At 37.8% G+C, this 22931-nt stretch overlaps 4 protein-coding genes across 4 annotated transcripts in view; all 4 read right to left on the bottom strand.

The window, feature by feature from the left end:
• The window catches only part of LOC135220163 (neurotrophin 1-like), a 1447-nt gene extending 884 nt beyond the window's left edge, over positions 1–563 (bottom strand). The window contains exons 1-2 of the mRNA XM_064257455.1: positions 506–563; positions 1–123 (exon numbers count right to left, since the gene is read on the bottom strand). The exon at positions 1–123 is cut by the window's left edge and continues 884 nt beyond it. Of these exons, the coding sequence (XP_064113525.1) occupies positions 1–123; positions 506–520 (138 nt within the window). The 5' untranslated portion in view covers positions 521–563. The remainder of the gene's footprint in view (positions 124–505) is intronic.
• A 3182-nt stretch (positions 564–3745) lies between these two features.
• Positions 3746–5196, bottom strand: LOC135220162 (neurotrophin 1-like). The gene is made up of 2 exons (XM_064257454.1): positions 5137–5196; positions 3746–4754 (listed from the first exon to the last, which is right to left on the bottom strand). Exons 1-2 carry the CDS (start codon positions 5149–5151, stop codon positions 4083–4085), a joined length of 687 nt encoding a protein of 228 aa, XP_064113524.1. The 5' UTR covers positions 5152–5196; the 3' UTR covers positions 3746–4082.
• A 3398-nt stretch (positions 5197–8594) lies between these two features.
• Positions 8595–10047, bottom strand: LOC135220161 (neurotrophin 1-like). The gene is made up of 2 exons (XM_064257453.1): positions 9988–10047; positions 8595–9608 (listed from the first exon to the last, which is right to left on the bottom strand). Exons 1-2 carry the CDS (start codon positions 10000–10002, stop codon positions 8937–8939), a joined length of 687 nt encoding a protein of 228 aa, XP_064113523.1. The 5' UTR covers positions 10003–10047; the 3' UTR covers positions 8595–8936.
• A 9257-nt stretch (positions 10048–19304) lies between these two features.
• Positions 19305–20761, bottom strand: LOC135219295 (uncharacterized). The gene is made up of 2 exons (XM_064255945.1): positions 20697–20761; positions 19305–20550 (listed from the first exon to the last, which is right to left on the bottom strand). Exons 1-2 carry the CDS (start codon positions 20709–20711, stop codon positions 19858–19860), a joined length of 708 nt encoding a protein of 235 aa, XP_064112015.1. The 5' UTR covers positions 20712–20761; the 3' UTR covers positions 19305–19857.
• Between the last annotated feature and the right edge of the window lie 2170 nt (positions 20762–22931).

Genomic DNA, 22931 nt, shown 5'->3' with positions numbered 1-22931 from the left:
AGTGGCAGTAGGATCGCAGTAGGAATGTTTGTAGGCTGGCTGGTGGCCATAGGATGGACGGTGATGCCCGTAGACTGGTGGATGGTGACCCAAAGCTACTCCGGCACACGCCAGAAATACCGACTGAAAAAAAGTTGTTTAAATTACAATTAAATTTCGTTTAATAGGATTCCTTCGTTTAGGTACTTGCAGGCATAACACAGATTAAACTAAAAAAAAATATTTATCTCAGTATAGTAATAGGTAAAAAGAAAAAAACGTTCGATAATGACTAAATGATGGAAAGAGATGAAAAAGGAATCTAAAAATTCGTCTATTCTACTTTTTTAATTATAAAAAACAGGTAGCACAGTGACAACGAAAAGCCCTCCTCAATAAAACAAAAAGGAGAACGAAAGAATATTATTATCTTTGGGGCATTGGTGAGTTTCCTCTGCTTTTGTGTACGAATTATATCATAATTCGTAAATCGACGAATGTCATGAATGTTAACATCGTCTCTTACCAAAAGAAGAGCCATGGTGGATGAGTGCGAGAGCTCTTGTACCGAGTGTCTGTTGGTCTCTGGTTTCTCTTCACCCCGTGGCTGCCTTATATACAGAGCAAGGGGCTGTGACGTCATGAATTGTTAACCAAGAGTTGCTCCTACTTGTCCGATGAACATAAGGATCGAATTTGTTTTCATTTCCAAATTGGAGATGAACAAAATCCTCTAAGCCTATCGCTGATATATGCATATATTATATATATATATATATATATATAATATATATATATATATATATATATATATTATGCAATGTTACTTTAACACTCAAAGTAATATATATAGATTTATATATATATATATATATATATATATATATATATATATATATATATATATATATTATGCAATGTTACTTTAACACTCAAAGTAATATATATATATATATATATATATATATATATATATATATATATATATATATATATATATATATATATATGCAATGTTACTTTAACACTCAAAGTAACCTTTTGAAGTTAGTATAATTTTGTCCGTCAGTGTATTTAGTTGAAAATTTATTACAACTAGGACATTGGTAGTTCTAAGATCGATTAGCGTTAGCTGTGAAGTAGTTGTGTAAGAAGCTACACACATTACTTTAAGAGAGATACAGAGCAACTTCCGAGGGGAAATAATGCCGATTAAAAGTGATTGCTGGGAGGATCATAAAATCTCACTGAACTCATGGAGCTCCAAATGACCAGTTAGTAACTTCCTATAGGCCAAGTGCTCTGAGGAATGAAATTGGATTCATTTCTATATTCTAAAATGTTACTCTGTGGTTAAAAGGATCGTAGAGAGAGAGAGAGAGAGAGAGAGAAAGAGAGAGAGAGAGAGAGAGAGAGAGAGAGAGAATATCGGACACGTTTATCATCTACCTCTTTAGATTTGGCATCGTTATTCTAGACTGAAAAGACGGTTGAAGAAACTAATTCAGAATGTAAATCTTACTATAATGGGCGTTATGTTTGTCCGTCCGTCTGTCATTTAATCATGGCCAAACGGCTGGTCCGATGGACATGAAACTTGGCAGGGTTATAGTGGGGACCCCTAGGATGGTTTATAATGGGGTTTCGTCCTAGCCACACACCAACCCCTCTATAATGGGTGTTATGTCTGTCCGTCCGTCTGTCATTCAATCACGGCCAAGCGGCTGGTCCGATGAGCATGAAACTCAACAGGGTTTTAGTGGGGACCCCTATGATGGTTTATAATGGGGTTTCATCCTACCCTCCCCCACCCCCCTAAAATGGGCATTATGTCTGTCCGTCCGTCTGTCATTCAATCACAGCCAAGCGGCAGGTCCGATGCACATGAAACTTAACAGGGTTATAGTGGGGACCTCTAAGATGGTTTATAATGGGGTTTCATCCTAACCACACCCCCACCCCCCTATAATGGGCGTTATGTCTCAGTCCCTTTCAGGGGACGGGTGGAAAACCGTCACTGAAAATTCAAGCAAAACTCTAGCCTGCACAGCAACCGTCGAAGCGACTCCTGGCGTTACAACGGACAATCTTACTATTCTAGGCGTTATATCTGCTAGTATTATCTAATTATAACTACAATGGTGAGGGGAATATTTGGGGTCTCATAAAAGAATACAGAGAAATCTTTTTCTTAAACAATCTTAAATCTTCACCCGAGAAGGTTGCCTAGGATAATGTAACGTAGGGCTTCCATTGATCATGAAATATTATTTTGTAGGTACTGTAACAAAATTTAGTAGTTTTAATGATGGCTGGTTTTCTTTCCAAGGAGGATGTTAAAGAAAGCAAAAGTCTAAATTGAAGAATGTTTCTTAGGTGAAAGAAAATGTTCGTATTAATTTTCTCAGCGAACTCCCCCAAAAAAGAAAGGTATCCCAGAAGTGTAAAATTGTATCTATACATTGTTGCTACAGGCTGGATCACCTTATATGGGCAGACCAAAATTAAAACAGATTATGAAAGACAGGCAACTCTCGAGGTAGGAAAGAGAAAAAATTTAAATTGTCTTCTTATAAGTTAGAGATAAAGTATTTTCTGAAAGTCTCACAACAAGGGAAGAACTCATAAAATGAAACTTGTGATAAATTTTCTCAAACTTCTCGCATATCAAAATTAAGCTTTTCACCTCCTTTGAGTTGTCTTTAATTCCCATATTTCTTTATTCCCATTTATATGGATAGCACTTGATTTTTCAGTCTCAGGTAATCATGTCTCTCTCTCTCTCTCTCTCTCTCTCTCTCTCTCTCTATCTTTGTTTGTTTGTCTGTCCAATGCTCTTTTGAAATCCCAGAAGTTATAGCATACTGTCGAATTCGTTTTACTTCAGATATTTTAATTAGAAGCCTTGATGCCACCCAACCCTCCGTACATTCTTCTAAAACCCTCCCTGGTGGTTAATTTTGCCATAACCAAACATCAGTATCAGTAGAACATCCCTCTCTATTTTTCACATTCACCCATGGGAAAATTGCTCTCAATTCCCTGTCAACTTTTCATTCCGAAATAATGCATTCGATTAAATTCTATTTGTTTCATAATCCACGAACTTATGAAATTTTAAAACTACAAGTTAATCATTGTAGTTTTTAATCATTTATATTTTAATGAAAAAATATACGTAGCATACGAAAGATTAATTACTGAATGCTTATGCCTTTCCATTACCATTCTCAGTTTGTTTTTATGAATAAATTGTAATGTGTTATGCACGAAAAGTTTTGCTCTTTTTTGTTAGAACCTATGATAAATGTGTAGCTATGATTCGTTGGCCTCAAATTCGAAATCTTTGAATCTCAAATTATACAACTGGCGATTCAAACAAATCGACAAAACTTTATATACAACTTTTCTTTATATCTTAAAAATTTTCAGCAATGTTTCTTAGCATGAAAAATTTGGTGCGTTTTTATTGTGTTCAGAAAATTGATAGCTATATGATGGAAATAGTATCTAAAGAAGAGCTTTGATGAGCATTTAAGTAGGGGAAAAAGCATGAGAAAAAAAAAAGATGCAATACAAAGCTCTGGGAAGATGCCCATCGAAAAATTCTGATTATTCTTTTTTATGAACGTTTTGAAAACTTACAAAAATTATAGAGCATATATCCGGAAATATTTGCCTTATGATACCCTGAAAAATATTATTTCTTTCAAATTTAGTATGCCTTGTAAACTCAAGTAAAAGGGAGTTTTTATCAAAACTTTATTTTAATTATGTTTTTATTTAGTGAAAAAAAAAATAAATAGTACAATAACTTCTCGCATCTTACACTCACATGGTTTTGGTGGAAGGAGATATATTAGGAAGAAGGAAAGAGGAAAAAGAAAAGAGAGGAGCAGCGGGTGGGGGGAGCGTCCCGGGAGTCCCTGGCATGACTAGTTGGTGGTACGTGAAGAAAGCAGTTCTCAAGTCATCTCGGGGCTTCTCCTCTGTCTACGCTTCGGAGATAGATCATGAGGTCGTAAAGAGGTCGTCGGTAGGTCTGTCGTGGGCGCGAAGTCTCAGGGAGTGACCATGAGTTTCCCCTTCCGGAGGGAAAAGACTTATGCTGGAACGTGGCAGGAGCAGGCTGAGGGCAGCTTGTAGATGTCGATGAAGAGGCCCTTGTAAGCATCGCAGGGGTCGAAGGAGAGGAGGCGGTGGTAGACGTACTTCTGGGTGCAGTGGCTCTTGTAGCAGGGAGCCAGGGCACGGCAGGCGGCCTCTGGGAACAGGCAGGTCTCCAGACGGGCCGTCTGGGTATAGTAGTGGACGTCGTTGACGATCACACGCCACTTGCCCTCCACGTTCTGGGCACGTCTTGGTCTGGCATAGGCGACGTCTGAGGGGCAGATGTAGCCTTCAGGGCCTGCCCAGTGGGTAGCGTCGTATGGGGAGGCCCCAGTAGAGGCCCCAGTGTAGTAAAAGTAATCGAAAGCTTCCTCTTGGGCCTTAGTGACCATGTCTACGAGGTCGTCAGCTGACTGGTCAGCTATATCAGCGTATTTCTTGGCGAAGAGGTGGTCACCGCTGATGGCGCCCTTGATTTCGTACTCGGGGTATTCGGGGTCCTTTAGGCAGTAGGTGAGGGTAGAGTTGGCTGCGCAAGTAGGAGTGGCAGTAGGATCGCAGTAGGAATGTTTGTAGGCTGGCTGGTGGCCATAGGATGGACGGTGATGCCCGTACGCTGGAGGATGGTGACCCAAAGCTACTCCGGCACACGCCAGAAATACCGACTGAAAAAAAGTTGTTTAAATTACAATTAAATTTCGTTTAATAGGATTCCTTCTTTTAGGTACTTGCAGGCATAACACGGATTAAGCTAAAAAAAATATTTATCTCAGTATAGTAATAGGTAAAAAGAAACAAACATTCGATAATGACTAAATGATGGAAAGAGATGAAAAAAGGAATCTAAAAATTCTTCTATTCTACTTTTTTAACTATAAAAAAAAGGTAGCACAGTGACAACGAAAAGCCCTCCTCAATAAAACAAAAAGGAGAACGAAAGAATATTATTATCTTTGTGGCATTGGTGAGTTTCTTCTGCTTTTGTGTACGAATTATATCATAATTCGTAAATCGACGAATGTCATGAATATTAACATCGTCTCTTACCAAAAGAAGAGCCATGGTGGATGAGTGCGAGAGCTCTTGTACCGAGTGTCTGTTGGTCTCTGGTTTCTCTTCACCCCGTGGCTGCCTTATATACAGAGCAAGGGGCTGTGACGTCATGAATTGTTAACCAAGAGTTGCTCCTACTTGTCCGATGAACATAAGGATCAAATTTGTTTTCATTTCCAAATTGGAGATGAACAAAATCCTCTGAGCCTATCGCTGATATATATATATATATATATATATATATATATATATATATATATATATATATATATATATATTATATATATATATATATATATATATATATATATATTATGGAATGATACTTTAACACTCAAAGTAATTTTTTGAAGTTGGTATAATTTCGTCCGTCAAAGTATTTAATTGAAAATTTATTACAACTAGGACATTAGCGTTAGCTGTGAAGTAGTTGTGAAAGAAGCTACACACATTACTTTAAGAGAGATACAGTGCAACTTCCGAGGGAAAAAAAAAATGCCGATTAAAAGTGATTGCTGGGAGGATCATAAAATCTCACTGAACTCATGGAGCTCCAAATGACCAGTTAGTAACTACCTCTAGGCCAAGTGCTCTGAGGAATGAAATTGGATTCATTTCTATATTCTAAAATGTTACTCTGTGGTTAAAAGGATCGTAGAGAGAGAGAGAGAAGAGGAGAGCGAAAGAAGAGAGAGAGAGAGAGAGAGACGAGAGGAGAAAGAGGAAAGAAAGAGATGAGAGAGAGAGAGAGAGAGAGAGAGAGAGAATATCGGACACGTTTATCATCTACCTCTTTAGATTTGGCATCGTTATTCTAGACTGAAAAGACGGTTGAAGAAACTAATTCAGAATGTAAATCTTACTTATAATGGGCGTTATGTTTGTCCGTCCGTCTGTCATTTAATCATGGCCAAACGGCTGGTCTGATGGACATGAAACTTGGCAGGGTTATAGTAGGGACCCCTAGGATGGTATATAATGGGGTTTCATCCTAGCCACACACCCACCCCTCTATAATGGGCGTTATGTCTGTCCGTCCGTCTGTCATTCAATCATGGCCAAGCGGCTGGTCCGATGCGCATGAAACTTGGCAGGGTTATAGTGGGGACCCCTAGAATGGTCCATAATGGGGTTTCATCCTACCCTCCCCCACCCCCCCTAAAATGGGCGTTATGTCTGTCCGTCCGTCTGTCATTCAATCATGGCCAAATGGCTGGGTCGATGCGCATGAAACCTGGCAGGGTTTTAGTGGGGACCTCTAAGATGGTTTATAATGGGGTTTCATCCTACCCTCCCCCACCCCCCTAAAATGGGCGTTATGTCTGTCCGTCCGTCTGTCATTCAATCACGGCCAAGCGGCTGGTCCGATGCGCATGAAACTTGGCAGGGTTTTAGTGGGGACCTCTAAGATGGTTTATAATGGGGTTTCATCCTACCCTCCCCCACCCCCCTAAAATGGGCGTTATGTCTGTCCGTCCGTCTGTCATTCAATCACGGCCAAGCTGCAGGTCCGATGCACATGAAACTTGGCAGGGTTATAGTGGGACCTCTAAGATGGTTTATAATGGGGTTTCATCCTAACCACACCCCCACCCCCCTATAATGGGCGTTATGTCTCAGTCCCTTTCAGGGGACGGGTGGAAAACCGTAACCGAAAATTCAAGCAAAACTCTAGCCTGCACAGCAACCGTCGAAGCGACTCCTGGCATTACAACGGACAATCTTACTATCATGGGCGTTAAGTCTGCTAGTATTATCTAATTATAACAATAAGGGTGAGGAGAATATTTGGGGTCTCATGAAAGAATACAGAGAAATCTTTTTCTTAAACAATCTTAAATCTTCACCCGAGAGGGTTGCTTAGGATAATGTAACCAAGGGCTTCCATTGATCATGAAATATTATTTTGTAGGTACTGTAACATAACTTAGTAGTTTTAATGATAGCTGGTTGTCTTTTCAAGGGGGATGTTAAAGAAAGCAAAAGTCTAAATGAAAGAATGTTTCTTAGGTGAAAGAAAATGTTCGTATTAATTTTCTCAGCGAACTCCCCAAAAAAGGAAAGATATCCCAGAAGTGTAAAATTGTATTTATATATTGTTGCTACAGGCTGGATCACCTTATATGGGCAGACCAAAATTAAAACAGATTATGAATGACAGGCAACTCTCGAGGTAGGAAAGAGAAGAAATTTAAATTGTCGTCTTATAAGTTAGAGATAAAGTATTTTCTGAAAGCATCACAACAAGGGAAGAACTCATAAAATGATGTTTAGTGACCAATAAAACTTATCATAAATTTCCTCAAACTTCTCGCATATCAATATTGAGCTTTTCACCTCCTTTGAGTTGTCTTTAATTCCCACATTTCTTTATTCCCATTTCTATGGATAGCACTTGATTTTTCAGTCTCAGGTAATCATGTCTCTCTCTCTCTCTCTCTCTCTCTCTCTCTCTCTCTCTCTCTCTCTCTCTCTCTCTCTCTTTGTTTGTTTGTCTGTCCAATGCTCTTTTGAAATCCAAGAAGTTATAGCATACTGTCGAATTCGTTTTACTTTAGATATTTTACTTCAGATAATTTAATTGGAAGCCATGATGCCACCCAACCCTCCGTACATTCCTCTAAAACCCTTCCTGGTGGTTAATTTTGCCATAACCAAACATCAGTATCAGTAGAACATCCCTCTCTATTTTTCACATTCACCCATGGGAAAATTGCTCTCAATTCCCTGTCAACTTTTCATTCCGAAATAATGCATTCGATTAAATTCTATTTGTTTCATAATCCACGAACTTATGAAATTTTAAAACTACAAGTTAATCATAGTAGTTTTCAATCATTTATATTTTAATGAAAAAATATACGTAGCATACGAAAGATTAATTACTGAATGCTTATGCCTTTCCATTACCATTTTCAGTTTGTTTTTATGAATAAATTGTAATGTGTTATGCACGAAAAGTTTTGCTCTTTTTTGTTAGAACCTATAATAAATTTGCAGCTATGATTCGCTGGCCTCAAATTCGAAATCTTTGAATCTCAAATTATACAACTGGCGATTCAAACAAATTGACAAAACTTTAAATACAACTTTTCTTTATATCTTAAACATTTTCAGCAATGTTTCTTAGCATGAAAATATTTGGGGCGTTTTTATTGTGTTCAGAAAATTGAAAGCTTTATGATGGAAACAGTACCTAAAGAAGAGCTTTGATGAGCATTTAAGTAGATAAAAAACCATGAGAATAAAAAATAAATGATGCAACACAAAGCTCTGGGAAGATGCCCATCGAAAAATTCTGATTATACTTTTTTATGAACATTTTGAAAACTTACTTAAAATTATTGAGCATAAATCCGCAAATATTTGCCTTATGATACCCTAAAAAATATTATTTCTGTCAAATTTAGTATGCCTTGTAAACTCAAGTAAAAAGGAGTTTTTATCAAAACTTTATTTTAATTATGTTTTTATTTAGTGAAAAAAAAAATAAATAGTACAATAACTTCTCGCATCTTACACTCACATGGTTTTGGTGGAAGGAGATATATTAGGAAGAAGGAAAGAGGAAAAAGAAAAGAGAGGAGCAGCGGGTGGGGGGAGCGTCCCGGGAGTCCCTGGCATGACTAGTTGGTGGTACGTGAAGAAAGCAGTTCTCAAGTCATCTCGGGGCTTCTCCTCCGTCTACGCTTCGGAGATAGATCATGAGGTCGTAAAGAGGTCGTCGGTAGGTCTGTCGTGGGCACGAAGTCTCAGGGAGTGACCCTGAGTTTCCCCTTCCGGAGGGAAACGACTTATGCTGGAACGTGGCAGGAGCAGGCTGAGGGCAGCTTGTAGATGTCGATGAAGAGGCCCTTGTAAGCATCGCAGGGGTCGAAGGAGAGGAGGCGGTGGTAGACGTACTTCTGGGTGCAGTGGCTCTTGTAGCAGGGAGCCAGGGCACGGCAGGCGGCCTCTGGGAACAGGCAGGTCTCCAGACGGGCAGTCTGGGTATAGTAGTGGACGTCGTTGACGATCACACGCCACTTGCCCTTCACGTTCTGGGCACGTCTTGGTCTGGCATAGGCGACGTCTGAGGGGCAGATGTAGCCTTCAGGACCTGCCCAGTGGGTAGCGTCGTATGGGGAGGCCCCAGTAGAGGCCCCAGTGTAGTAAGAGTAATCGAAAGCTTCCTCTTGGGCCTTAGTGACCATGTCTACGAGGTCGTCAGCTGACTGGTCAGCTATATCAGCGTATTTCTTGGCGAAGAGGTGGTCACCGCTGATGGCGCCCTTGATTTCGTACTCGGGGTATTCGGGGTCCTCCAGGCAGTAGGTGAGGGTGGAGTTGGCTGCGCAAGTAGGAGTGGCAGTAGGATCGCAGTAGGAATGTTTGTAGGCTGGCTGGTGGCCATAGGATGGACGGTGATGCCCATAGGCTGGAGGATGGTGACCCAAAGCTACTCCGGCACACGCCAGAAATACCGACTGAAAAAAGGTTTTCAGAATAAATTTTGATTTCTTATTATAAGATTCATTCGTTTTACTACTTACAGACATTACTGGTACTAAACTAAAATTTGGTTGTTAATTTCTTTAAGTATAATAACAAGAATTAATAGCAAACGTTCGGTAATTAGTAAACGCTATTAAGAGAAAAGCCAAGGAGTTGTATCTTTTTTTTTATATTATGTTCAAAAGCTATACAAAATAAGCATTACGTCGAAGGAAATGCTCATGTAAGTACAAGGGAAAACAATACTTTTTTTTCTGGATGGTGGTAGTGAGATTTTACTATTTTGTCTATGATAATCCCGTCCTTCTTCGCAAATATACGTATATCGTGAATATAAACATCGTCCCTTACCAAAAGAAGAGCCATAGTGGATGAGTGCGAGAGCTCTTGTACCGAGTATCTGTTGGACTCTGGTTTCTCTTCACCCCGTGGCTGCCTTATATACAGAGAAAGGGGCTGTGACGTCATGAATTATTAACCAACAATGGTCATCCTGTCCTTACTTTTACGATCAACATCAGAGGACGAATATATTTTCACCGCTTAACAAAACGCCAGGGCTTTGCCGACGCACACACACATTTATATATATATATATATATATATATATATATATAATATATATATATATATATATAATATATATATATATATATATATATATTGTTTGTGTGTGTGCTTATATTCATGCTTGGATATATGTATTTATCGGTGTATTTGTACTTAAAAGAGAGATGGAAACATCGTTGCATAGCTTTGTATGGCACCGAAATGATAATTAAATCAATTTTGTTTATTTAAGTAAAAAAATTTCGCAAGTCACTTTGATAGGGACAAAGTAGGGGGAAATTTTTTCCATCCTTAATATGGAAATGCTGCTTGAAAGTGAGTTTTAGAATTACCTGAACTCCAAATGACATGTAAGCAATCTCTTCTGAGACAGGTACTTTGACGAACGAAATAATAATAATTTCTGTTTTAAAAGATAACTTGGTATCAAAGGAACATTGCGGAAAGAGAGAGAGAGGGAGAGAGCAAAGTGCGTATTTATATTTGGGGCAATGCGAATACCAAATACAATCGAAGTTGGAACATCGGAAACATAGATAAATGGTACTGAAAAGGTCAGTAAAGGAATTTACAAAACTCTATATATTATTCATACACATATGTGAAAAAAAATTAGTTTTATATAACAAGAAACAGGGGGTGGGGAGGATATGTGTAGTATCAGTGATGAATACTGATACTTCTTTTATTTTTTTATTTTTTTGAAGGCGAGAAGATGAAGAGAATAAATTAAAGACATTGTTTTGGTCGTTAAATCTTACTGGAAACAACTTTAACATAGTTTACAGGTTCTCATGTTGGCTGCTTGACTTTTCAAAAGGCGTGTAGAGCAAAGGCAATTCTAGTTGAGATCATTTTTCTTAGGACACAGAAATTGTTTCTGTTTATTTTCCCAGAGGTATGCCAGAGAACAAGAGAGATATACCAACAGAAATCTGGAGATGCAATCATAATATATTGTTCCTACAGACCGGATCACCTTGTCTGAGCAGACCAAAAGGATAAGGGAATTCTAGGGGCAGGTCACACTCCAAGGGAAATTTGTATTGTTCTCGGACTAGTTAGAGAAAAAACTTGTTTGAAAACAGTCTCAAACTCAGATGAAGTAAGAAGAGAAGATCATTCGTAGTTTTAGAGATGCCATTTGTGGTAGAGACGAGGACACTTGCAGAAGAAAGTTAAGATATACTATTAAATTAGTTTTACTTAAAACATTTAAGACTGCATTGATGCACAAGGAGAAAATTTTTAATTAGAAGTAGTAATGTCGCCCAACCTTCAGCATGTCCAACTAAAACCATCATGGTGGTTAATCTTATAATATTTGAATTCAGAGTGAAGTGTTCTAGCGGCCACTTCAGCAGCTTACGAGGGAAGCACCAGATGTGCGACTATTTTACATAGAAATTATTTTTGGGAGCTTTTCAAAAGTGGTTTCATGCAATACAGCTTCACTTTTATGCAATGAGTAGGATCAGAACATAATCGTAAGTATATAAAGAACGTCTATCCAGCTCTTAGTAGTCAGTCATGACCTATTTTGTAATGGACTAAGAAATTTAATTATCACGAGATGACCAGTACCAAAAATGTAGATAGAGTGAAAAAGAAGGAAAGAAAATTTCGGATGTATAAAATTGTAACTAAAATATCCAGTCTACTTCATATTATCAAAGTCAAGAACTTATACACTATCATACATACCCACATTGCATACATGTGTACTATGGCACTGCATTTCGTAATACATGATAAATTTTGTGCATGTTCCTAGAAATGTTGTTAGAGAGAGAGAGAGAGAGAGAGAGAGAGAGAGAGAGAGAGATGAAAATGTGATACTGTAAGTACAGCGTGAGTTGCGGATAATTTCTTCAAGATCATATCTCTAAACCGCAGTCACATGCGTTACCCAAGAGTAGGCGTCAACAGAGTTGTACTTTCACTTATGGTGCATCCGTTGGGTGCTGCCATCTGGTATCGCCTCAAGACATTACTTGAGGACGATGGTTTTAATTCTCTGCTCTCACTTCTTCTACAGACTAAGATCTTTAACCATAGAATTGGTATTTTGTTAGTATTGTAAAAGTGGGATAACATGCACAGAAGTTATTGATATTAATGTTCAGTTCAACTTTAAGAGCGATGCTATTATCATATTGTGAAAATTTTGATAGGCAATTATGAAATATGGTTGTTTAAACATTTTTAACGGGCAATCAATTTTCTTTCGAATTCTTCTTAGGATGATAAGGTAAAAATAAAGAACACAAAATATCTTGAAAATTAAATGGTGCCTTGATGCTTTAATGAAATTTGTTTCAGTTCCAGACAAAAATTAAAATTTCAAGAAGCTCAAATGGAAAAAGGCTTCTGCTATGAGGAGCTCGGGTTAGTGGGATTCCTTCAAAAATGTTTCAAATGAATTTTAAAAGTGCCCTAGAAAACGGAAATAAGTAAATAAAGAAATAAACAGACCTCGTGCAAGTATTGCCTTTAACAGAATGACCTGACAAAAAAGGGGTGAAATCTCAAATATCTACCGTGTTTGACCTTAATTATGACGTCAAATAGATCTCAAACAGTAAAATAATTTAAACCGTCAATGGCTCAAAGTGAAGTTCTGCATAATGCTAAAATACTTAATTATCACCCCGGCAGGCAAATTACAAACACATCTCTTACATGGGCTAGATAGGACCAACGAAAGACAGGAGAAATTAAGTAATTTTCCTTATGCAAGAATCCTACCACAATGCAATTTTGTACTGACCACATCTCGTGTGTTGGTCTCCGAAGACAAAGAACGAAGACGACACTAGTCTACAATATTTTCTTAATTTTCTTTTCTCTAAATCTTTTATATGAAAGCATTGATGCACTGTACGTCTAATTTAATAAAAAAATTATTTATATATATAAATATATATGCATATATATATATATATATATATTCATATATATATATATATATATATATATATATATATATATATATATATATATAATATATATATTATATATATAGTATATATATAATATATATATATATATATACTATATATATATATATATATATATATTCATATATATATAATATATATATTATTTCCAGCCAGGGTCATAGCCAAAATACTACATGCATTGTTTTCGAGCAATTCAGCTAGAATATATACACATTCAAATATCTTGAAGCAGTCAGACTTTGGGGACTCATGCGCACTGCGAATATGCCCCTTTTGAAAGTGTATAACGTGAATAACTAAATCCCAGAGTTTTGAAGACTCCGTACAATTATTGTTTTGGGATAATTAATCCAACAACAACCTGTCCCCGAACATGGGGCGGCTCCCTAGAAATAAAAAATAATGGTCAATGTCACGTTCCCGCTTTAACCGCTGAATCTCGAATGAGACACTTGTACAGATAACTTCCACAACAATGGCCACTTCGTACACCCACATAGGGGGCTTATGTACGTGTCGAACTTCCTTATACAATGCGCCATGACTCCTACCTTGCATACACTTTCTTGCTCTCTGGATGTTGAGGTTCCTCCTTTCACACTATCCGTCCAACTCTTTCTTACTTAATCTCCCTCTCTTCCTTCTTCCCAACATTTTCGAAATGTATAGTACTCTTTTCACCAAGCTTATACCCTTCCATCAAACACCCACGTCCGTCCTTTCACCTAAAACGACTCTTACCACTATTATGTTCAATGTACATTCACATCTCCGGCTCTCTCCTTTGTTCTTATTCCACAAGTATTATGAACAATTTATCGTTACGTCTTCCATCATCATTTTTATAAATACATGTAACATCCACTCTCACATCCATAAAGGAGAGTTGGTTCAACAGTTCCTTCATATATTCCAACCATGGCTCCATACTCATGCATAGTTTCCTTTCATTGTTTTGGAAGGGTCCTGCTGCTTTTAGTACAATGCCTACTTTGTGACTCACTCCTATTCTCACCTCAAAGTCATCCAAACTTTTTATAACAAGATACTTATTGGAACCTACTGCTTCTATTCTCTGACAGTGCATATTAACGTTAACGTCTTCTTCTACCTGGTTCACATTTACCATTATAACCTAACTCCATTCAAGGTTTATGCTCAACTCTTTCTTCCTCCAACTCTTTCAGGCTCTTTTAGTATTATTTATAGCTTTTCTTCATTGTTCCCCGTCAGTCCTGTATCAGTTATGAACATCAGCCATTCCACTCTCCAAAACCGGTCTGTCTTCTTATATCACAATTTGGCACCTACGTCTACTGCATTTCTCCGGCCTCACTCATCACTAAACCCCTAAGGGGATATAACATACTTTGTTTAAACACATTATCACACTGGACCAAGCGGTTTTATAGCTACAAAATCTAACACATGCTATAATTCCATCACAGAATATTTCAACACTGTTATCAATTTGTTCTCTACATCATACATCCTTGATACGCCACATTCTTTCTCCATCAATTCCACCATAAACGTTCTGTAGGTCTATGTTTTTCCATCAATTCCATCATAAGCATTCTGGAGGCCTTTTTTCTCCATTGATTCCATCATAAGCATTCTGGAGGCCTTTTCTTCTCCATTGATTCCATCATAAGCATTCTGGAGGCCTTTTCTTCTCCATTGATTCCATCATAAGCATTCTAGAGGCCTTTTCTTCTCCATTGATTCCATCATAAGCATTCTGGAGGCCTTTTCTTCTCCATTGATTCCATCATAAGCATTCTGGAGGCCTTTTCTTCTCCATTGATTCCATCATAAGCATTCTGGAGGCCTTTTCTTCTCCATTGATTCCATCATAAGCATTCTGGAGGCCTTTTCTTCTCCATTGATTCCATCATAAGCATTCTGGAGGCCTTTTCTTCTCCATTGATTCCATCATAAGCATTCTGGAGGCCTTTTCTTCTCCATTGATTCCATCATAAGCATTCTGGAGGCCTTTTCTTCTCCATTAATTCCATCATAAGCATTCTAGATGCCTTTTTTCTCCATTGATTACATTATAAGAATTCTGGAGGCCTTTTTCCTCCATTGATTACACCATAAGCATTCTGGAGGCCTTTTCTTCTCCATTGATTCCATCATATGCATTCTGGAGGCCTTTTCTTCTCCATCAATTCCATCATAAGCATTCTGGAAGTTTATGTTTCTCCATCAATTCCATCATATGCATTCTAGACGCCTTTTTTTCTCCATCAATTCCATCATAAGCATTCTGGAGGACTTTTCTTCGCCATCAATTCCATCATAAGCATTATGGAGGCCTTTTCTTCTCCGTTGATTCCATCATAAGCATTCTGGAGGAGTTTTCTACTCCATTGATTCCATCATAAGCATTCTGGAGGAGTTTTCTACTCCATTGATTCCATCATAAGCATTCTGGAGGCCTTTTCTTCTCCGTTGATTCCATCATAAGCATTCTGGAGGAGTTTTCTACTCCATTGATTCCATCATAAGCATTCTGGAGGAGTTTTCTACTCCATTGATTCCATCATAAGCATTCTGGAGGAGTTTTCTACTCCATTGATTCCATCATAAGCATTCTGGAGGCCTTTTTTCTCCATTGATTACATCATAAGCATTCTGGAGGCCTTTTCTTCTCCATTGATTACATCATAAGAATTCTGGAGGCCTTTTTTTCTCCATTGATTTCATCATAAGCATTCTGGAGGCCTTTTCTACTCCATTGATTCCATCATAAGAATTCTGGAGGCCTTTTTTCTCCATTGATTACATCATAAGCATTCTGGAGGCCTTTTCTACTCCATTGATTCCATCATAAGCATTCTGGAAGCCTTTTCTTCTCCATCAATTCCATCATAAGCATTCTGGAAGCCTTTTCTTCTCCATCAATTCCATCATATGCATTCTGGAGGCCTTTTCTCCTCCATTGATTCCATCATAAGCATTTTGAAGGTTTATGTTTCTCCATCAATTCCATCATATGCATTCTGGAGGCCTTTTCTTCTCCATCAATTCCATCATAAGCATTCTGGAAGCCTTTTCTTCTCCATCAATTCCATCATAAGCATTCTGGAAGCCTTTTCTTCTCCATCAATTCCATCATATGCATTCTGGAGGCCTTTTCTTTTCCATCAATTCCATCATAAGCATTCTGGAAGCCTTTTCTTCTCCATCAATTCCATCATAAGCATTCTGAAGGTTTATGCTTCTCCATCAAATCCATCATAAGCATTCTGGAGGCCTTTTCTTCTCCATTAATTCCATCATAAGCATTCTGGAGGCCTTTTCTTCTCCATCAATTTTATCTTAATCATTCTCGAGGTCTATGTGTGCCACATATATTCTTTTCCATTTACTTTCAAACCTTTCATGTGATTGTTCTATGATAAACAATCCACAAACACTCCTCCTTATCTAAATATACATTGCTTTCCCTTGCTATACCTGTCTTTTATCTTTCCAGCTCAGTCAAAAGCCCATTATTCCCCTTTCATGGCATAAGTGATGTTACGTCCCTCTCAGTTTTACCATTCAGAACCTCTTCTTCCAAATATACTACGTGACATACCCTATTTAGCTACTCAGTCATACTTTCACCATTGTACCACATCTCACTTGTACTTCCATCTATGTACTTCTGTTTTATTTCCATTTTTCACCTGATACTGAAATTAAGCTTACGTGAGAAAAACTAATGATTACCTGAGCTCAACAGAAGGATCTATCTTCTAAGTATTATTCATACTGATATAATCTGAAATATATTCCATAGTATTCGGTAATAATAACTGTGTTCACAATATACTCCATCAATGCGTATTTCTGTTATCCCCTACTGATGCTGAAAGGCTATTCTCACCATATGTTGACACATTCCATGCGACAAATTCCAAACCTTACCGAAGACCCCTCGCACGTAAGGTACAAAAACTGGGTGAAAATTAACTACGAAGAAAAAACGCTAAACCATAGTCTGAGGAGACATCATTTCAGATTGGGTATTGGTATATGTTGGGAAGAGCGACAGGGAGTTGAGGGCATATGAAGCCTGTTATACGGTATAAGTTGAACGCACACCTGGAGCAGTAGTATTCGTTTAACTAATTGTAACCACAAAAATAATGTCAACAAAGAAAAACATGCTTAGCCATTAGCAACCCAACCGGTATCTCTCGCGTCTCCATTTTTTTCCCGTTCAAAAGCCTCCTTCATCTTTCCTTTGTTAAATCACTTTTCGTTCAAGTCTACGCCATTACTAGAACGAAATCTGCCAATTTCATATGGTAACTTTAGTTATTCAATTACCAAATATATGAAACTGGCATTGTGATGGGGCCTCCTGCAGAGCTCAAATCATAATTCCGTAATATTCATGCAAATTTATTTTAATACAAAAATGTGGATTTCATACAACAGACACCATAATATCGCAATTGTCTCAGCACCAATTATTATGTAAAGTGCGACATACGGACTAATTCTCTATACGACTGAGTGAGAGAAAAAGTCTTCAGACAGGTGATAATTACCAAATTATGCTAATGTTATATTTTACAATTCCAGGTAAAATGATTAACCTTTCCGTTTAAACCGTTCTTTGTTATTTTGAAGTAAAACTTTTATCAAAAAAGATGTAAAGAAAAAATATTGATGGATTTCCTTGTGAAGCTGCACTTGTTATCAGTGCTATATTTTGGCAATATAAAATTATACTCTCTCTCTCTCTCTCTCTCTCTCTCTCTCTCTCTCTCTCTCTCTCTCCTTGTTAACAATGCTTTATCAAGTTTCTTGAGGAAATTCCTTTAATCGTAAACCTTTTTTGTAGTGATACTTTTAAAGGGTAAAAGGACAACATTCTCTCCTTTAGTGGTAAATCAGCTGTATAAGCGTCTTATAATCATCATTCACTCCACTATTACTATTCACTTGTGTCTTTAAGGAACTTCACTCATCCAACATATTCAAGTCATTCGTACTACTAACACTTCTATCAATAATTCAGTCTAGTTTCTAGAAGTCTAAGCAAACATTTCTTCCTTCATCCCATAACTGTCGAATTGTAAATCTGGTAAGTCTGTCTTATTCCGTTGTGTCTGGCTGGCTACACAATACCTAAATACTCTTATTCATTATATTCATTTCGCCAAATCTCACTCATTTAACTTATAATCCACTAAACGAAATCATCTCAATATTTCCAAGGTTTTTTTCGCTGGATTAGCAATATTCTTCAGTAACAAAACTAAAGGTACCACCAGTATTTATGCTGACTGGTACTAAACTCTGAATACCATCTCTGCCGGCTTTTTTTTTTTTTTTTTTTGCAGACCTTTAAAGCCATTTAACTTTGCTGAATCATATCAGTACACACACACACACACACACACACACACACACACACACACACACACATATATATATATATATATATATATATATATATATATATATATATATATATATATATATATGTGTGTGTGTGTGTGTGTGTGTGTGATGTGTGTGTGTGTGTGTGTGTGTGTGAAAAGCGGCACTCACACATCTACTAATATGACAGGGATACCTCAAAAGTTTTTATTAACTCTTCTCCAGACATTACAAGTCCAGAAACGTATATGTGTTATATACTTGTTTTCTTAGACTTCCCTTATTTATATCTACTTTATCAGTGAAAAGGATGAAGATAGACCTTTTTCTATTCTTCGAGTTCACGATGAGAAGTCTCTCTTTCCATTTTTATTTTGAAGAGAGACTTCTCATTGTGAATTCAAAGAATTGAAAAAGTTATGCTATCATTCATGTCAGTGATATATTTCTGTTTTCTGAACCTCAAGTTGTTCTAGCTGCAAGATTTCATCCTACAAATAGTTGCTGATCTGCATACTTCAAATGAAAGTATTATGCATTAATCAATACGTACTGCTCGCAATGCTCTCCCTTGCAAGTAAACAGGAATGAATTCTGAGCTTTGTACCTCATAAAAGTTTTTTCCTATTTGTCTGTTTAAAACAGCTTCCAAGTGAAATACTTATTTATTTCCTTCTTCTCATTTCTTTAGCCTTGTATATCTGTATCTATGAAAGCTCGAAGGTGGAATAACAAATAACATTTTTTTTCTATTTTTTAATATAAAAATAAATACAAGAACTCTCAGCATCTCGCACTCACATGTGTCATAAGTTACTTGATAGTGGAAGGAGGAAAAAATGAAAAAGGAAAGAAATAAATTTTGATATCTGGACTCCAAGCGGGGTGCAGAAATTCCCAAGTTGTCCCTGGTTGCTATTAGATGGTCAGTTGCGGTACGTAAAGAAAGCAGTTCTCTAGGTCTCTTGGGAGCTTCTCACATTTGAGCCCTGGGGGACGCCCCTGTGACGCGGGCATCTCCCCGGGAGATCCAACTGGATAGTCGAAGAAAGGAACAAACAGTGTCAATATTCTAGACTTGGCCAAGGAGGCTCGGGTGGTGGGATAAGGATGAGGAAGGGACTTAGGATGAGGGAGGAGGGGTAGGGGGTCCTACATCATGGAATCGATGGGAATGTTCTTTTTAAGGATCAGGGAGCAATGATAAGGAGGTTATTTATGAGGGGACTTTTAAAGGATGAGGAATTTGGGATTAGGGAGCAGGATACGCAAGGTATGAATCCGGAGAGGCACCGGGTTCTTAAGCTGGGACGTGGCAGGAGCAGGCAGATGGCATCTTGTAAATGTCGATAAAGAGACCCTTGTAAGGGTCGCATGGGTCATAAGACAGAAGGCGGTGGTAGACGTACTTCTGGGTGCAGTGGCTCTTGTAGCAGGGAGCCAGGGCACGGCAGGCGGCCTCTGGGAACAGGCAGGTCTCCAGACGGGCAGTCTGGGTATAGTAGTGGACGTCGTTGACGATCACACGCCACTTGCCCTCCACGTTCTGAGCTCGCTTGGGCATGGCGTAAGCGACGTCTGAGGGGCAGATGTATCCTTCAGGACCTCCCCAGTGAGTGGCGTCGTATGGGGAAGGACCAGTGGAAGCACCAGTGTAATAGGAGTAATCAAAGCCCTCTTCTTGTTCCTTAGTGACCATGTCTACAAGGTCGTCAGCTGACTGGTCAGCGATATCGGCGTACTTCTTGGCGAAGAGGTAGTCAGCGCTGATGGCGCCTTTGATCTCATACTCGGGGTATTCGGGATCTTCTAAGCAGTAGGTGAGGGATGAATTGGCGGCGCAAACTGGGGTTTTTGTAGGATCGCAGTAAGAGTGTTTGTAGGAAGGCTGGTGACCATAAGCAGGCTGGTGATGACCGTAAGCAGGTTGATGATGTCCATAGGGGGGAGGATGAGATGCTAACACCGCCGTGGCGCAGACTAGAAGTATTGACTGAGAAGCGAAAAAGAAAATGTCGTCAGTTCAGGGCCAATTTGAAGAGAATATCTTACAAAGAAACCTCAGGGTGACCCCAACCAAATTTTTAACGAGCAACGAATAGAAATCTCCAAGGAAACTCGAGAAGACGATCAACTTACCACTGTGAGCGCCATATTCCGCAGAAATAAAAGATGAGAGAGTTCTTGGTATCTGACTTGATGTGCACCTCCTTTGCCAGTCCGCCAAATATATAGGAGAAGAGGCTGTGACGTCACGTGACTCCTCGAGAGCTCATTGGCCCCCGGAAACTTTTACTTTCACCGATTCGGTGGGAAGAAATTATGAGGTGAGGAAGGTACGGAGGTGGATTTGGGGTTCGTTGGGAGGGGGATGGGGATGGGGGATGGCGGGAGGGGGAATAAGGAGGAAGATCTATAACGATCAGATGTTGCAATGACATAAAGACTTAAGTATGGCGTGCTCGCTGCCACTCTTCTCTTTCAAAGGACCGCTTTTTTCAAACGTCATTAAACTTGCCCTCCTTTTTCTTGCATTTGCCAAACGCTCATTTCGGATTTTCTTCTTGCCATTCTTTGACAAACTGGTGTCACATTATGACCTTTGTTCATTAAATCCAAACAGATATGAGCCTGGATATATAGATATTTATTTGTGGATATTCATGAATTATGCCTAAGAATAGCATTGATATTTTCTGAATGTTAGGGCCAATACGTGCGGCATTAATTATCATTAAGAAAGCTTTAAATAAAAAGTACAGTTTGTCTCTTTAACACTAGCGATAATTATTATTATTATTATTATTGTTATTATTATTATTATTATTATTATTATTATTATTATTATTATTATTATTATTATTATTATTATTATTATTATTATTATTATTATTTTTTGCCGTTGTTGTTGCTTGGTAAGAAAATCTAAAGTTCTAGCTAACTATAACTCCATTAACTTTCGACTGGAATTACGAAAAGAATTTTAGTATATTCCATTTTAGATCATATGTAAAATGTCCAAGTGGTGAAAGTCACTGTCTAGTGTTATGTTTAAATAATATTGTGGTTCGAATCCTGGTAGGCACAGGAGGCCTTATCAGTTATAATTCCCTTTTGTGTGTTATTCCTAAGGTATAACGAATTCGATAATATACGATATTTTTAGCTTAAATATAAAAAGTCACTCGGAGACACAGGCACACGCACACGCACACGCACACACACACACATATATATATATATATATATATATATATATATATATATATATATATATATATATATATATATATATATATATATATATATATATATTATTTATATATATATATATGTGTGTGTGTGTCTCCGCGTGACTTTTTACATTTAAGGTACAAATATTGTACATTATCGAATTCGTTATACCTAGGGAATTACACGCAATAGGGAATTATAACTGATAAGGCCTCCTATGCCGGCCAGGATTCGAACCACAATATTATTATAAACAACATCAGACATATTTATATATATATATATATATATATATATATATATATAGATATATATATATATACATATCACTACTGAGGCTAGAGGGCTGCAATTTGGTGTTTGATAAATTGGAGGGTGGATGATCAACATACCAATTTGCAGTCCTCTAGCCTAAGTTGGTTTTAAGATCTGAGGGCGGACAGAAAAAGTTCGGACGGACAGACAAAGCCATCTTAATAGTTTTCTTTTACTGAAAACTAAAAAGGAGTAGATTGCTTACTAAGAGCATGCACAAGTGAATCTACCTTTAGCACACAAGAGCACAGAAAATCGGCTCCTGTTTCTGCCGCGCTTTGAAAGTACCTTTAATCACCGACCCTGGTCTTATGATCTCTCGGTAGAGGAAAAAAGAAGGAAAGTCTACGTAATTGTAGTGTAATTATACTCGGCAAGATCGCATGAACTACTCTTAACTTCAACCGTGATATGTCTGTTCCCGGGAATTATATCAAATATCATATTACGTCCTAATTGTTCTCTACTTTATCAGACAATTAATACTTTTATCTTGAAGTCAAGTATAAAATATACGAAAATAAAAAGACGAAAAACTGTTCTTTATTTTAATAAGAAAATTAAAATTGCCCAGGCACAGGTTCTAATACATGATTCTAATTACGTTCAACTATTTGAAAATTTTAGGCTGACAGGACGCGATAAAAATACATCTATGTGATTATCATTCTTTTTATAATCTTTTCATTTTTGTCCTGGGTCATCTTAAGCCGATGAAGTTGATAAAAAAAAAATGTATATAAGTGTAAAACATGCCATGTGTCAGCACATCTCTCTCTCTCTCTCTCTCTCTCTCTCTCTCTCTCTCTCTCTCTCTCTCTCTTG

This window comes from Macrobrachium nipponense, chromosome 1 (genome assembly GCF_015104395.2).
Source record: "Macrobrachium nipponense isolate FS-2020 chromosome 1, ASM1510439v2, whole genome shotgun sequence".
Taxonomy (NCBI): domain Eukaryota; kingdom Metazoa; phylum Arthropoda; class Malacostraca; order Decapoda; family Palaemonidae; genus Macrobrachium; species Macrobrachium nipponense.
The sequence above is the reverse complement of the archived record's forward strand: the minus strand, read 5'-3'. Positions and strand labels throughout refer to the sequence as shown.